Raw genomic sequence first — 18,424 nt, 5'->3', positions numbered from 1 at the left:
ATATTTACAAATATTTTTATATTATAGCATTTTGGGTGAAAAAAAGTCTTTTTGGTCCTTTCCAGTCAATTTACTTTTGGGGGTTGCAATTCTCGGTCTTAATTTTCTAGGTAGTGCCAGGATACATGTCATGCTAAGATATAAAAAATAATAATAATATGAAAAAAAAAAAAAACAGGTCTTACCCAACCCTGGCATCAAAGAATCTACTCTCACTTATTTCTTCGGGAGGTTTCTCTATAAGGCCCTTGAACTGCTCTCGTCGCTTGGCTCGGATGTTAGCCTAAAACAAAATGGACAACAAATTTAATATGATACTAAGACAGCAATTGAGGTGAAATATGGAGTTTTTGTTGATAAAGAATTAAACACAAGACAGCTTTATAAAAAATAAATGTCTTTCTTTATTCTTTGTATTTTGGAACAAGGCTATACCTATGGCAGCTTCTGCTAAAAAAAAAAACAAAAAAAAAAACATTTTGAATGATAAATTTAAATCCTGTGACTAAGAAAATTATTACGTGAGAATGTATTTCTAGTGTCTCACAGTGACGATAGTGACTGACTGATGACCTAGGTGGACCAAACTTAATTTGCATCCAGTCATTCTATAACATCACTTTTATTTATTAGCAACCTTCATGTGACCCTTGTTGTAAGTACTTGCTTCTAGAAACAACCAAAGAAACACCAACAACAGAATCAGATCAGTCAAAATAGTGGTACCATGCTGACTCAACATATTAAGTAATAAATATTAAAGAAAATTTGTATTAAGTAGTATTTTCTTCAGACTTAAGGTGAAATCTTTTCTTTTGTGGTTTCTATTTCAGACAAAAAATTAAATTAAGTATATTTTTAGTTAGCATGTACTAAGAAAAAAAAAGAAGAAAGAAAAACACCTTTTAGATTAAATTAAAAAAAAAATATTTTATGCCTTAAAGTTGAATGAAAAAAAAAAAAGAAGCCATACAAACATTTTAGAGACATTAAAAACATACAAATATTTAAAGTAAAGGGTTTTGAAACCTATCAGCATAGATAACATTCCCTTTTGAAATATTTTTCCAAAGCATACAAGCAAAATGAAGAACAAAATACAAAATAAACATCTTAAAATAAAGATTTTTTCTTAAAGTCTGAAGAAAAAAATAAAAATTTTCATTTTTAATAAATTAAAATAAATGAAAAAGAAATTGAATGCATGTTTAAATAGATGAAAAAGTAAATGAACGAATTAACATAATTAAAGAAATATGAATTTTTCAGATTAAGTAAAAGACATAAAAGAAAATAATTTTGCAGGGTTTTCAAATGATCTAATACTGTTTACTTCTGATAAATTTTAAAACCATAAGTTGTTTGGATTGGTGAATAGATTAACTTGCAAGAATTTTTAATTAATAATGCTGACATGATGATGTATTGTTGCCACATCTGGACTGGTGCACTCATTAGTCTCATACTCTTAGACCGGGTCTAAAATTAAGAACCGTTACTTTAATAGGTGCCACATTGTCTACCAAACTTCAGCCCCTGTCTCATCATTGCAATGTGCCCCCTCCTCTTGCTTATTTTAGAAGTATTTCAGGATAATGTGTTCCAACAAATTTGCTGATCTTGTGCCCCCTCAACCTAAATACCCCTCCCCCCTCATTAATCAAATAATCAACTAAATTTCACCCCTTCACAGGTTTCCAGATACCAAAAGACTTTCTATTATAATGGTTTCTTTCCTTGAAATGCTAGCCTTTCAAATTCCCTCCTGCTCCCTGTTTCCATGACTGTATCAACATGCAGAAATTTAAATAGGTGAATAAATACCTCACTGCACGACTCTCCACTTAACATGCCCTTATAAATATGATCTCGAATTCATAGTAGCTATTTAAGTCGCAGTAGCAATGTGCTTTGTTTGAGGCAAATAAAAACAAAAACTAAAATAAATAAATCACATACCAGTGATGGGCTTTAAAGCAATCAGTTCAGATCAAATGCTAAATTTAAAATTGTTTGTTTATTTTTCCTCAAGGTTTTTTTGGAATCATCCCATTAAGTAAAGACATCTTTTGAACAGATTTCTCTTATATTTCACTTTAGCTAAAATAAATGTCTTAAAAGCAAAAAACAAAACAAAACAAAACAAAAAACAAAACAAAAAAAATACAAACAAACTTAATAATTTCAACTATACATCTACTTGTAGCTATTATTAGCTAGAAATTATTGTTACGAAAATGTTTCAAACAAGGGATCATGAAAGAGTCAAGGGATCAACCTTGTTGAGGTGTGAAAATCAGAAACCATTGAAGCGGATGGAGATGATGTCAGAAATGACCAATAAAAGAGAATGTACAAAATTTCAAACTGAACTTGTTATTCCATGAAGGTAGATTGTTTTCATTCCATCAGCCGTGTCCGAGTAGAAGTATTTAGTTATGTTATTCTTAGTTATCATTGTCTATAGTAAGGATTGAACCTTCAACCACCAGAAGAAGGTCACTTAGAGCTGATTGTTAACCAATGCTTTTAACCATTATGCCATGGATTCCATGTGGACAATTCTAGTATGAATTTTGGGAGCTTTAAACCATATGTTGTCTAACTGTATTACTACTTAAAGAATTACTATTATTTACGTTTTTAAACACTTGTACTCTGTTATGGCTGATGGAATGGAAATATTATACCTTATGGATTAAATAAAGAGTTCAGTTTAAAATTCTGTACAGGGTTGCCAAGTTTGACCCAAAGGTTCTCAGGTTCATAAAGATATACCTGAAGAATGTCAGAGGTTACATCAGCTGAATTGTTGTGAATATATCAATTTAAATGAGAATAGTAATCTGAATAATCTAAATTATCAATCTAAAAAAAAAATACCGAAATCTAAGGAAAACTATCAAAGAATGAAATGTCGAAATACTCACTTTGAGAGTTGGTGTGTGGTGTTGCAGTTGGATGGTTTGACCAGTTTTGGCATCTATCGTTCGTCCCTCTTCATCCAAAATCAGTGGAGTAGGTCTTTAAAAACAGAAAATCATATATATATATATATATATATATATATATATATATATATATAGAATAGTAAATAAGTATATATAAGGAAATTTGTGTGTGTGTGTGTGTGTGTGAGTGAGAGAATTCATTCCCTATGGATTCCTAAATAGCTGGGTTGATTTAAAAAAAAAAAAAAAAAATTACACAAATGTACCTTATAAACCTGGGAGTATTCTTAGACAGGTTTTGTATTGGAATGTCCTAGATAAGTATCTATAATCAAAAAAATTTGATGAAAGAAGGAACAGGCGATTTTGACTGAAGCCTAACATCACAAGTGCATTTGAGAAGTTTTATTACTGCACAAGCAAAAAGGCCCGGATATAAAAATCAACTGTAGATTGTTTGATATAACAGGGGTGCATTTGAAATTAATATTTTTGTTTAGAGCACAATTGAATCATGATACTTGGCTTTTGCATTTTAAACTTTAATTAAAGCCATTATAAAAAAGTAATTCTATAAAATCAACAGTAAGTTCTCTACAGTGCAATGTAAGCTACAATGTATTGTGGACTAAGTCACCTGCAGGGAGGTATGTGAAGCTTTTTCCCAGTGCACCGTGGTGAGTCCCCAACTAGAGCAGACAATTGATTTGGTCGAAAAACGTGCGATTTCACCAATTTCGATGATAATAAAAATATGGGAGGCTGAAACATTCATTCGTCCCTATTTAATCCTGGGCAATGTCAGGTTTCCCTGCTAGTATTTTTATATATATATATATATATATATATATATATATATATACACACACACATTTTGATAATTTCATAGAAACAAGGTGTTAAACTTGCCTTAACTTTTAACTAGCTCTACCTACCTCTCATTGGCCAAGATGCAGTAAAATCATTTTAGTTTTTAATTTTTATTTGTTGTCTCATAAGCTAGAGAACTTCCATTACATTCTTCAATCTAAAATATGAGCTATCCACTTGTTAATTTTTATTTTTAGGTGACTATTCAAAAATTTTCATTTTGGTAGTCATCAGTCATTTTTAAATATAAATTGCAGTGTATTATATTGCCAATAACATGGTACAACATTAACAAATACAACCTGTTTACTTAGAAGCAATTTAATTTATCAGCTTAAATACTTTTTGGGTTTGATTTTGAAAATCAGAAATTTAACAGTTTCATAACATTCCTTAAATTCAAACCTCACCACTGGATGTATAATTTGGAGATTAAACTGACTGAGGATCAAAAATGTACTTACTTAGAAGGATGTATAGTTTTCCTGTAAAAAAAGAATAAGTCATAGGTTATATAGGATAAAGAAAAGTAGCATGAAAATATCTAATTGATAATTTTCAATAATTTAAACAAAAACTAAAAAACAGTCATCTACTTTCACATGTGGATTGTCAATATCATCTTCAAATAAAGATCCTATAATATTCTAAAAAAAAAAAAAAAAAAAAAATGTATAAATTTTGTTAAAAGGATTTGTTGCTTTAAAAGTATAGGATGGAGGAGAGAAACAAGTTTAATAATAATATCATGATGGTTACAAGCCTTCTTAAGAAATGATGTCCATCTCCATTTGGGAAGAAAAGAAAGATTAGCTGCTCTTTTTGGTTTGACACATGGGTTAGGATAGACACATATTTTGAAGATTAGAGCGACACATTTGAGACACATAATGAGCATTAAGTAGTTTTTAACGATTCTTTTTATATATAAAAAAAAAGGGTAAAATAAACTTGTATTCGAAAAATAAGTTGTTTTATATTTTTATATTTATATGTACACTCATACATCAGGCATGTGAGTGGGTCAATGGTAGAAAAAAGAAAATCTGAAATCGTGATGATTTTCATAATGTAGAAGACTATAGCCTTTCACTAATAATTGTCTAAAAAAAAAAAATAAATAAATAAATAAATAAATAGAATCTCATTTTTTGGGGGGAAGGGGAAAGTTCTACACTCTTGTAATTTAGAAAAGGCAATTTTTAATATAAGAAAAAAACAAACCGCTAGAGATTCACATTCTTATTTTCCCTCCTCATTTAGCTAGATTGTATTTCTCTCTTTTTTTTTTTTCCCTCTCTCTTGCTTTATCTTTCTTTCTGTTTTCCATTTTCTTCTCTCTTCATCTCTCCATCACATTTTGTCTCCTACCCTCCTTCTAAAAATGTTAAATGTTCCTTCAAACAATTGATGGGTTAGAGGAGATGACTTGTTTCATCTGTAAATATCTCCCTGTCTCCTTTAAAAACATATCAATCGAAATATCTAGCATGAAAAACAAAAACGAGATTGCAGACTTTCCTCGAAAGAATCGATAAGAGTTCTTGAGTTAGTAAATGTAGAACATCCTGGCTAGCAGGATCAGTTTTACAAGAGAAAACAAGGAAAACATAACAGAAAGTGATAAAAATGGATTTAAAGGGAAGGAGAGATAAATAAATATCTCAGAGATAAATTAATTCAGAAATCAATTTCTTCAAACTGTCCATCGCATGCCAGCAGGTGAAACTGACGTTAAACCGAACATGAGGATGAAAGACTTTAAAATGAGGAGTCAGCCAGATATCTTAGAATTCTTAGAGTCGAATATTTTTGGAATCCAAAGAGTCAAAATGTGATCCTATATTTGTATAGATTTTATAACCATGGTACCAACATACTAAAAATGGTTTGTTTAAAAAAAAATAAATAAATAAAAAGGTAGTTTGTCCATGGCGATTTATTTTTTAAAAGAAGATTGGTTGAGAGCACAGCTTACTGTGTCGTTGGCAGAGTGACTCCGACTGTACCAGTGGATAAACCAGTTATCTGTGCTTGGATTCGAGCTTGTAACTCGGCTGCTCGTTTCGCTTTTTCGACAGCATCAGTCATCAATTGTTGAGTCTGAGAGGGTGATGGCTGAAAAGGTAGAGCAAAAAAAAAAAAAAATTTTTTTTTTAGGCTGATATTTTTTTTTTTATAAAAGACAAATTTACATAAAAATAGCCAAAAAAAAGTCTCCAAATTGTTTTTTTTTTTATTAGGTTGGTGCAAAAACTATTGTTTTCTCACATGTTACTTTTATATATGATTTCTGAATTAATTCATTGAGATATATAGTCATGTTATATACCATTTTGAAGCGCGTTTTTTGCTCTATCGAATTGTGTTATTCGTTATCATTCTTAATCTCTTCATTCATTTTTTTGCCGGTTTTTCGACAGCATGGACAAAATTCAAATCTGCACGATTTTCTTGTTTCAATTCAAACTAGACCGAAAAGTTGCTGAGACAGCTTGTGATATCAATGCGTTTTGCTCAGGAACCACTAACAAATGTGTGGTACAATGGTGATTCAAGAAATTTTGCAATGGTGATGAGAGCCTTGAAGATGAAGACCGTCAGTTTTAATTGAAGCTGATCTTTGCAAAACCACACAAGAAGTTGCTGTTGAACTCAAGGTTGGCCACTCAACAGTTGTTCGCCATTTAAAGCAAGTTAGGAAATAAAAAAAAAAAATTGGATAAATGGGTGCCGTATAAATTGAACGATAATAAAAAAAATTGTCATTTTAAGGTGTCTTCTACACTCCTTCTGCGCAACAAAAACAACCCATTTCTCGAGCAAATTGTGACGTGTAATGAGAAGTGGATCCTCTGTGACAACCGGCGAGGTTCAGCACAGTGGTTGGATGCCAGAGAAGCTCCACAATGCTTCCCAAAGCCGAAATTGCACCAAAAAAGGTTATGGTGACTGTTTGATGGTCTGTGGCGGGTTTCATCCATCATAGTTCTTGAATCCGGGTGAAACAATTACGGCAAAGAAATACTGCTGACAAATTGACAAAATGCACCAGAAGCTCCAACGTGTGTGCCAGAGATTGGTCAATATGAAGGGACCAATTCTCCATGACAATGCTCACCTGCATGTTGCTCAACTGACCCTGCAGAAGCAGAATGAGACTGCCTCATCCACCACATTCACCAAACCTCTCGCCCACCGACTATCACTTTTTCAAGCATCTCAACAACTTCCTGTGCGAAAAATGCTTCAAAAGCCGAGGTGATGCTGAATCGGCCTTCAATGACTTCATCGCTTCCAGAACTCCGGATTTCTGTGCTGATGGGATAAATAAACTTGTTTCTTGTTGGCAAAAACATGTCAATTACAATGGTTTTTATTTTCATTAATAAAGTTTATTATGAAAGGAGTTATGATCTTTTGAAGTTGAACGTAAAAAAACAACATTATTTTTGCACCAACCTAATAAATAGAACAAAACTGTCTTTTGTTCGACTTTTTTCTACTTTTAATCTATTTTTGCAAAAGTGCATCTTTAATTTAGACAAAGGAAAAATAAATCTATCATTTAGTTGAATGAGGTTTATTTATTATTATTATTATTTGAATCGTTTCACTTTTGCAATTATGCATGACATAATCACGTTGATACTAATTCTTATTAGATCACTGAAATTAAGCAATGGTAAGCCTAGTCAGTATCAGACGGGTGACAATTTGAAAATACTCGGCACCATATTTGAGAGGGCAACAGCCCTTTCCTGCAAAAACTAATGTTAAAATCATCTTGTTTGAGCTTTATCAGAAACAACGCTTATGGAATGTAAAGACTAAAAGGACAAAATAAGGAAAGCAAGAGTTATGAAACTGTCAAAAATAAACCCAAGATCCACTTTCTACCCTCCTACTTTAGTCCATATTGATAACCAACCACTAGGCCATTTCTCCTCTTTCCCAAAGATTATATCTAATAAAAATCAGTATTTCATTAGGTGAAAAAAACACAAAGTTTATTTTAGTGATTAAACAGCCTCAGTGCTGGGTGATTTTTTAAACCAATGCAATTCAGGTGAAAACATTATTATGTACTAAAGTGTCATGTTGATTTTAGTATGATTTCCAAAAACTACGAAAAATAATCCAGTAGAAGATGTGCTAGATGTATTTTTAACAAAATCTCATCCACAATTAAGTTCTGAGTGTTTGTGTTTAAAAAGGTAGCCCTTAATTTAAGTCAAGGGAGATAAGTCCATTTGTCATATTTAATTGGTCACACAACTTTTCCACATTGAAACATACAATAAAAATCGATAATTTGATGAATTTTATTTTTAATTGTAATTATTTTTCTATTGAATCATTTTTCCTAATTTTTGGAATCTATACAAATTTTGACATGACATGTAAGCACGTAAAAATGTTTTCACCTGAAATGCATTAGTTTAAAAGCTTTTTTGGAATATAAAAATAAATATAAACATCAGTGAAAGTTAGAATTGGTATTAATATTCTCAGACCAAACAACCAATTTAACTATTTATTTTTGTGGCAATTTAGAAGTAGTTATGTTAAAAACGAAGATTTCTATGCAAGATTGATTAAATATTCAAAGGCTAAATTAGAGATGTGTACCAGAAAATTGTGCCATGGGAGGAAGTATGTGACTAAGAAGCGAGATCGATTTTGAGACACCCCCCCCCTCCTCCTGCTCAAAACATTACAGGGGATAGCAATTATCTGGATAGACTTTGTTATAAAGGAATCAACAAATCTACAAGAAAATAATTTCCACACAGAGCAAATAATGGAGTTGCTGTTTTTGCTGCTTCAATTTTAATAACAACAAAGAAAGTGAAACTTGTTCTTCTAACGCTACATCTTCATTATTATAGCCATCACCGACACTACTGCAGAGACATCACTACCCACTGAGTCACTTACAGTGTGCCAACAAAAAGACGACAGCTGTTTCTGTTAATGAGATAATGTTAGGAAATCGTTTGGAAGTGAAAGTATTCCCTATCTAACATTATTAATGATTTATTGATACTCCATAATGTTACATTTTTACCAGAGATAGCAATTTTTTGCAGGAGTTGAGAGTCAGATCTTTCTTTAAATGCACTCTGGAATCAGATTTTTTTAACTGACTTCTCAGTCATCAATTTTCATAGGAACTTGCAAATTGATGTTAGGATTTTAAAAACCAACTCTTGAATTGTGAATCAGATTATTTCCTGCACCCCCCCTCCTGACTAACCTGTCAAACAGCATAATCTCATCTCTTTAGTTTTGGATTGTTAGACTTTGGAATTCCCTCCCTGACTGTACTAACATGCAGAAGATTAAATGTAATGCAAACAAACATCTTGCTGCTCAACTCCCAACATAGTCCCTGGTAGACATGATCTCAAATAGTAGCCCCTTATGTGAAAGTGGTAACATGGCTTGTTTGGAATGAATAAGAGTAAAAATAAATTTGATCTTTACAAATTAAGAATCCTTCTGCTGTCTCGAGAGACAATGGATACTTCCTGAAATAGTCGAGTGAGAAAGCAAAATTTTGAGATAGGTAGATAGAAGAAATGGTGCTATTTTAGAGTTTTACTTCTAGACTTGTTGTCTTACCAAAACCTACAAATCCAATCTACCCTAATATTTCACCCATAGTTACACAAAGTAAAAATGGATTAATACCTTTCTCAAAGGATATTAGAGAAAGTGATGTTATTGTATGAATAGAATTTGAACATGGCATGCTAAATTCACATATCAAGAATTAGTAAATTATGAATTTATTTTTCCATAGTCTAAAATTACATTTGGAATCTTTGGAAAATAAAGATAAAAGTAGAAAAAAGAACAAAAGAAAAAAGTAATGTAACAAAAAAAAGCAATGTAACAAAAAAAAGCAATGTAACAAAAAAAAAGTAATGTAACAAAAAAAAAGTAATGTAACAAAAAAAAGTAATGTAACAAAAAAAAAGTAATGTAAAAAAAAAAAAAAGTAATGTAACAAAAAAAAAAAGTAATGTAACAAAAAAAAAGTAATGTAACAAAAGTAAAAGTAATGTAACAAAAAAAAGTAATGTAACAAAAAAAGTAATGTAACAAAAAAAGTAATGTAACAAAAAAAAGTAATGTAACAAATAAAAGTAATGTAACAACAAAAAAAAGTAATGTAACAAAAAAAGTAATGTAACAAAAAAAAGTAATGTAACAAAAAAAGTAATGTAACAAAAAAAAGTAATGTAACAAAAAAAGTAATGTAACAAAAAAAAGTAATGTAACAAAAAAAAGTAATGTAACAAAAAAATGTAATGTAACAAAAAAAAAAGTAATGTAACAAAAAAAGCAATGTAACAAAAAAAAGCAATGTAACAAAAAAAAAGTAATGTAACAAAAAAAAGTAATGTAACAAAAAAAAGTAATGTAACAAAAAAAAGTAATGTAACAAAAAAAAAGTAATGTAACAAAAAAAAGTAATGTAACAAAAAAAAGTAATGTAACAAAAAAAAGTAATGTAACAAAAAAAAAGTAATGTAACAAAAAAAAAGTAATGTAACAAAAAAAAAAGTAATGTAACAAAAGGAAAAAGTAAAGATGAAATAAAGGAATAAAATGGAAGACCAAAAGAGAAATAAAGAAAAAAGAGACAAAGAAAAAAAAAGAGAAAAAAGATAGAATGGTTACTACTTACCAAACTTCCTAAAGAGCCAGACGATACGGTTGGAGAGTGAATACTAAGTTGTGCTTTGCGTTCTTGAATCATTCTTTGAGCATTTGCCATCATTTCTTTAATCTATACATAAAAAAAAACCATGAGTCAAAGTAAATATGTTATTCAATAGGATGAAAACTCAATTTTGCAAAATACAAGAATACGTGATATAAAAAATTGCAATATAATTATAAAAATAATAGGTCAAAATAGTTTGCTTAAAGCATTGATTAATGTGTATATAAGAAGAAATTTAAGTTTATAGAAGGCAGAACAATGCAAATGTGCAACAGATAGACTCAAACTGACACAACTTAAGATGCAATGGTTGAACCAGCTATGCAGTTCCGCTTTTATTGATTCAATTTATGTGTGTATATATATATATATATATATATATATATATATATATATATATATATAAGCAAACAGTTAATAAGATATGTTAAAAAACACTTTGAAATGAGTTAAAAACATATTTAGTCTGAAAAGGAAACACTAGATAAATGGATAGTCCTTAATCCGCGGAGTTTCGAAGAAATACTTTCCTTCTCATCAGAAGGTAGGAATTAGCAAAATGCGGGATCGGATTTTGCATGCAGAAGTATTTGATAAAACAACAAGTAAGTCAAAGATCTTACTTGAAAACAAAATAAGTTAAGCAGAGGGAATATGGTAAAGAAAAAGGTGATTACACATTAATGGATAGTCTGGTGGAAGATAAAAAATCCAGTGACGGTAAAATCCATATGTAAAACTTCAAGAAAGTTAAAAGAATTTCCATTTGTACAAGTAAAATCCAAGGAAATCCCGTAATTGGAAGAAGATGATTCATAATAATCCAAAGGCAGAAATCCATGGAATAATTACCAAAAATGTGTACAAGGGAAGAAAAAAAAAAAAAAAAAAAAAAGATTCCAATAATAATAAAAGAAAAATAAGCTGTGCTTTTCACTCTACTTCCGAGACATAAATATATATATATATATATATATATATATATATATATATATATATACAGTGATGATCATATTTATTGGCACGGTAAAATAAAAGTTAAATTTTGTCTAATAAATTCTAAAAAAGGGATTAAATTAAAGAAAATAACAAAGTATATTATGTATTTTTAACTGGCCTTTCTGATGCAGCAATCGGATTTTAGAAAAAATAAACAACAAAGGAACAACAAACATAATTGCAAAAAACCCTTGTTCAAAATTATTGGCACGGCTTTGTTTTTCTTTTAGTATCAGTATAATATCAATCAATTTCCGGTTTACGTGCTTTCTGAACTTTTTTATAGCCGTATTATGCTTGTTTAACGCTAATTCAGTGAATAATTTTTTTCAGATAATTTTTAGATAGTGATTTATTTAAACTATTATAAGTGACTAAATTATAATTTTCAATCGCCATGGTTAAAACTAAGGAACACAGCGAAGACGTCAGGAAGCTTGTTGTAGCATGCCATACCAATGGGGAGGGCTATGATAAGATTTCAAAGAAGCTAAACCTTCCCAAATCCACTGTTAGAGCCATAATAAACAAGTTCAAATCGCAAGGCCATGTTATGAGTTTAGAGGGTAGAGGGAGAAAAAGGATTCTTTCCCCAAGAGATGAACGGAAAATTGTTCGACAAGTAAAACAAAACCCAAGGATCTCTGTTGGGGAGATTGTTGATGAACAGAGCACCTCTGGAGTGAATGTATCTCGACATACAGTTGGTAGAGTTTTGAAGAGAGCTGGTTTAAAAGCATGTCGTCCGAGAAAGACTCCCTTATTGAAGCCTATGCACCTGAAAGCAAGGCTAGCCTTTGCAAAACGTCATATTGATAAAGATGTTGCATTCTGGAAACGTGTTCTATGGACTGACGAAACGAAAATAGAGTTATTTGGCCATAATAAAGTGTCTTATATTTACAGAAAATCTGGCGAAGCTTTCCTGCCTAAGAACACCATACCCACAGTGAAGCACGGTGGAGGCAGTTTGATGTTTTGGGGATCCTTTGCTGCCTCTGGACCAGGGCGACTTGTTAAGGTCACAGGTAGCATAAAAAAGGAAGATTATGTTAAAATATTGGATGAAAACCTGAAAGACTCTGCTAAAGAGCTCTCACTTGGTCGTCGTTGGTGGTTCATGCAAGATAATGACCCAAAGCATTCGGCTAAACTGACTAAGAAATGGCTTGAGGACAATCATATTAATGTTTTGGAGTGGCCATCACAAAGCCCAGACCTTAATCCAATTGAAAATTTATGGAGAACATTAAAATTGAGGGTAATGCAAAGGAAGCCTAAGAATCTTATTCAATTGGAGGATTATTGTCAGGAAGAGTGGGCTAAAATTACTACTGAAGAGTGCAACAACTTGGTTGTAAACTATGAAAAGCGACTGAGGAAGGTAATCAAGGCCAAAGGCTATACAATTGATTATTAAATAAATCGTGCCAATAATTTTGAACAAGGGTTTTTTGCAATTATGTTTGTTGTTCCTTTGTTATTTATTTTTTCTAAAATCCGATTGCTGCATCGGAAAGGCCAGTTAAAAATACATAATATACTTTGTTATTTTCTTTAATTTAATCCCTTTTTTAGAATTTATTAGACAAAATTTAACTTTTATTTTACCGTGCCAATAAATATGATCATCACTGTATATACACACACATATATATATATATATATATATATATATATATATATATATATATATATATATATATATATATATATATACACACATACACACACTTTTTTATATACAATACCTTACATGTAGGATGTTTTTACTTGTGTCAGATGGTCAAGTGGTGTGTTTGTGATGCTATATTTCAGGATGTCTTAAACTGCATAGCTGGTTCACCATTATAGCTTAAGTTGGGTCAGTTTGGGTCTATCCATCCCATTTTTGCATTGTTCAGCCTTCCATAAATTTCTTATTTATAAAAATAATTTGGTTCTTCTTCATTATTGTGGCGAAATTCAAAAGTTGAAATAGAATTTTAAGTGAAACCAACCGTATCTATTGAATTGCCATGTCACAATAATGAACATATCCAAAAATTATGCAAAACAATCAGGTAGAAAATTAATTATTAATGAAAATAGTTTTCAAAGACAATTTGCAAAAATTAAGTTTTGCAAAAAAGGAATCAGACAATTGTAACAAAAAGGAAGGTAAATATTTTCTGAAAACTGAAAAATCTTTGGCCAATTTAGCAAAATTTAATTTTTGCTACTTGTCTTCGAAAACTGTTTTCATTAATAATTAATTTTCTACCCTATTGTTTTTTTTTTGTAATTCTTGGATATTTTTATTACCAATAATTTTAGCATAAAAATAATCTTTGCATCACTTGAAAGCAATAAGATTGAAGAAAACTCCTGTTTTATTTTCACTTATGATAAAACTCAAGAAAATGTCTTTGAAGTAATATTTACACTAAATTTAATGTTAAAAACAAAAACAAATAATTATTCTTACAAAATTAAAATAAAAATTTTATGGCAGAAGTATGATTTTAAAAAATTAAATCTAAAACTAGGTAATCATTCAATTTTAATCAATATTTCACTACTTATTAACTTTTTAAAATAAATTTAAAAACTAAATTTTTAATCATTTGTAAAAAAAATCTTGATGGATCCATTTAATCATTAAAAAAAATGTGTAAAGAGAGGTAAAGCTAAAATTATTAAAATATACAAATAAATTTTAAAATATACGAATAAATTTTAAAATGCAAAAAGCATTTTAAATATTGAAAAGAATAAAAAATGATTTTTATCAAGCATATGAAAATCTTTCTTTTTTTAAAACTTATTAAACAAGATTTTTGCAATATATTATTTTTGCAATAAAAATACATTAATTTTAACACGAATATTAAAATGAAAGCAAAGTACATTAAAAATATACATTATTAAAATGAAAGCAAAGTACATTAAAAATATTGGATATTAAAATAAAAAATTATATAAGGATTGTTGGTGTTTTTTTAGAAATACACTTCATTAAAAAAACAAAAATACAGAAAAATCTTCATGATGTACACATCAACCACAGAACAAAGATGTCATATTTCAAAATTCACATAATAAAAAAAAATAACTACTTGATCAATTTAAGAAAATCAAATTTTACAATTTTTATTGATTAAAAAGTTTTAATTAGTTTGAAAACAAACAAAATCTCTGAAGTCAAATCGAATTGTCATCCTTGAATTTTGGCAAAATTTAATACAATATGGTTGCTTCGAGCTTCCTTATTATAAAATTTGATTTTCTTCAAAAAATACTACTTGATCAAGTTACATAATTTTTGGAATATGATATCTTCATTCTGTGATGAGTACATGCACCCACCTCCCAGGTTATTTAATGCAGAATAACAATACCTAATTACTTAAACAAAAGTTGGTACTTAACTAATAATTAGGGAGCTGCGAGTTTAAGCAATTCCTAGTGGTATCAGTGCAGGAACGAATATTGTAGATCTAATAGGAATTGATCTTGGGATAGCAAATTCAATAGTCTATTATGCTGACCCTTTCTTCCCCAACACATAAATGGATAAAATTAAATACACATACCTTGTCTGCTGTGAGTTGTCCTGGACTGGGATTTCCTGGTCCAGGAATATTCACGTTTTCATCATCAACAAATCGCCTTCGTTTTCGACTTGACGTTTCCGTTTGATTCTCTTCTTTTTCAACCTCCTAAAAACAAGAAAAATATGATGAAACAAAAACAGATTAAACCACTTAACAAATAATCAAAAGGAAATAAATCTTCAAAACAAATGGGTTCTTCTTTATTATTGTAGTGAAATTTGAAAATTGAAATACTGAATTTCAAGTGAAACCAATGGTATCATCTATTTAATTGTCCTGTCACAGTAATAAACATATAAAAAAAAAAATTGCAAAAAATGATAAGGTAGAAATGAAAATAGGTTTCGAAGACAATTAGCAAAAATTAAGTTTTGCAAAAAAAAAAAAAAAAAAATTAATAAATAAATAAAATAAGAGTTTGAATCACAACAAAAGGAAGGTAAATATTTTCTGAAAATCTTGGGTCAATTTAGCAAAACTTCATTTTTGCTAATTGTCTTCAAAAACTGTTTTCATTAATAATTACTTTTCTAGCATATCGTTTTTCGTAATTTTTTAAATATTTTCATTGCTGCGACATAATAATTTAGTAGATATCACTGGTTTCACTTGAAATTTAATATTTCAAATTTCGCTACAATAACGAAGAACTAACAAATTGAGTAGTTATTTCCCTTAACTAGTTTCACCTTTTTCCTTTTTTTTTCTTCATTTTTTTACTAGGGAGTCACTATTTATTAGAGCGATCTGACATTTTCTTCTATTCATTTAATATCATTTTTCCTTTGTTTAGGGGTCAAATGTTTTCTGACATTAGGCAAGCTCACTCTCTAGACTTCACAGTTCAGCCGGTCAACCGTCCCCAATAGTCTATTTAAATGTCATTATCAAAAGTATTCGCTTGAATGAAAAGATACTAATATTTTTACTTCTTGCTTGTCAGTTTTTGTTGTCTAGACGAGGGAGGTCATTGTCATCATATCCATTTTATCATCTTATTTCCTTCTGTCAGGAGTTCAAATGTTTTTTTTTTTGCCACCTGCCATCCTAATTCCAAAGCTGGGTGGTTTGAAAAACTGCTTATTCAAATGTCATCATCGAAGATTCTTGCCCTGCATGCAAGTTTTGTTTTCTTGAGTTGCCTCACTTTCGTCTGGTCTTCCACCTCAAGATCTCTGAACATTTTTCTTCCAAAAATCAATACTCTCACTGAATCTAACTGACCGTCAAGGTTTGGTTTATTCAACCTCATCAACATCAGCATTTTAGTGTTTTTCATGCTGGCATATGTTGAATGTCTTTTAGAAATTGACTTACCAACTAACCTATCTCTGACCAAGTATTTATTTATCCCTCTTTCTCTCGATTTCATCTTTATCACTTTCTCCTATATTTTCCTTAACCATCTCAATTGTTCTACATCTACTATCGCAAGGATTCTCATTCATTCTTTCAAAGTGACTGCATCTCTCTATACTGTCTGGATGTAATTTTCATCTCTGGTCATCAGATCCAAATTTATCATCAAGACTCACATTACACATCCATCATACCATTCTTGTATGATTTTTCTCCATGTAACGCTTGTCCTCAACCCTCACTGACAGGATTTCACTTCCATGCATCATTATACTGGTAACACTCTAGTCTGATTGGTAATTGCAGAAATTCCTGGAATTTACTCCATCTACTCCTAACAGACCAGCACCAACTCCTCCCTGTGCTCCAGTCAAGTTGAAGCATACACATATTCACTGCTTATTCATGCAGACATTTAAACTATTCAATCTCTCGCTACTAGTGAAATAGAAAGAATATCTCTAAAGAAACATTCTGTCCAACAAGGAGGATCATATCGAAAGACATATTTGATTGTAGTGAAATTCAAAGACTACCTCTACAATTTCTTGAAACTTGTTTATGTTAAATGAATGCCGAAAGTTTAATTTTTGTATAAAAACTTTTGTTTTTTTTGTGTGTAATAAACATTTATATAATAAAAACAAACAAACCCAATTCTATTTATGCTAATTTTATTGATTTTGTAGCAGGTCTTGGTATTTTTTGTAAAAATAGAAATTTTTTGGCAAAAGTAATTTATACATTTAAACATATGTCTAAAACATTTTTTGTCAGAAAAAACAAACAAACAAAAAAATGCATAAAATTCACTTACTTTAATGCAAAAATTAACCAACTCGGCTGGGAAGGAAGGTTTTTTGGTGTTAGAGTTGTCTGAAATTTCCTGCAGAGAGAAAAGAGGGTAAAAGTTATTTCTTTGTATTGTTGTATAATGGAGTCCTACGTATACAGACTGACAGTTTCAGCTAATACATTAGAAATAGATTTGAGTAATGGGGGGAACGTTGTTAGCTAGAAGTTATTTGGATAAGATCATGGTGTTATGTCAGGAGGTAAAAGGATACAAATCTGTGCCCGGCTCAACTCGTGGGAATGTGACTCAGCAAAATTCACATTTGAAGAATGAGATTCGAAAAAGAGTTTGTTCTAGTTTAGCAATGAAAGCAGACAGCTTGTGAGCGACGATAAGAAAGGGGAATTGTTTATAGAAGTGAGGAACGCACATGATAGTTGAAATGTATCAAGAACCCAAGTTACCCAGCACTTTAAGACAAGAAACTAACAAGAATTGGTGACGCATCTCCAACCCAATGAATACTGAAATAAACTCACTTTATCAAAAGAAAGCACAAGAGATTTGCAACTATTTATTACTGTATTACGAAACGCATTTATTTAGAGGCCAAAGAACAATGGTGTAGATGCAGGCGACTCGAGGACACGCGGCCATGAGAGAAAAAGGTATGTGTATAATCTTATAATGAACATATTTTGATAAGAGTGTGTAATGTTATGTTAGTGCCAGAATCAGTTTTAGCAAGATTATATTAATTATGAGTTGTTGGTTTATAATATGTTAAAAGTGATAATCTTATATAGTAGTTGTAGCTAGTTGAGTACTTTTCTTTTGGTGATCTTTACCAACTGATGACTATTTTGCAGCAATTTCTACCGCTTGTCAAAGTTTATGCCTGCTGTTTAAGAGTCTACTATTGGAACAGATATCTTTCTTAGAGTAATCAGCAAGTTCTCAATTGGATTTAAGTCACGACTATTGGCAAATCCCGTACCCATTTCTTTTTTGTAATTATGTTTTGGTGAACTTTTAAGTGTGACTTGGTGTGTTTCCGTGCATAAATATCAACGATTTGATAGTGATAGTGTGATTAACAGAAATGATTGTGAAT

General features: G+C 30.4%; 1 protein-coding gene across 1 annotated transcript in view; it reads right to left on the bottom strand.

The window, feature by feature from the left end:
• The window catches only part of LOC145245922 (U4/U6 small nuclear ribonucleoprotein Prp3-like), a 75,532-nt gene that overhangs the window by 28,255 nt on the left and 28,853 nt on the right, over positions 1-18,424 (bottom strand). The window contains exons 4-10 of the mRNA XM_080107662.1: positions 17,332-17,400; positions 15,135-15,260; positions 10,522-10,623; positions 5,800-5,939; positions 4,286-4,306; positions 2,931-3,024; positions 186-283 (exon numbers count right to left, since the gene is read on the bottom strand). Of these exons, the coding sequence (XP_079963788.1) occupies positions 186-283; positions 2,931-3,024; positions 4,286-4,306; positions 5,800-5,939; positions 10,522-10,623; positions 15,135-15,260; positions 17,332-17,400 (650 nt within the window). The remainder of the gene's footprint in view (positions 1-185; positions 284-2,930; positions 3,025-4,285; positions 4,307-5,799; positions 5,940-10,521; positions 10,624-15,134; positions 15,261-17,331; positions 17,401-18,424) is intronic.

The sequence above is a fragment of the Euprymna scolopes genome, chromosome 23 (genome assembly GCF_053919585.1).
Source record: "Euprymna scolopes isolate OS-2025 chromosome 23, ASM5391958v1, whole genome shotgun sequence".
Taxonomy (NCBI): Eukaryota; Metazoa; Mollusca; class Cephalopoda; order Sepiida; family Sepiolidae; genus Euprymna; species Euprymna scolopes.
The sequence above is the reverse complement of the archived record's forward strand: the minus strand, read 5'-3'. Positions and strand labels throughout refer to the sequence as shown.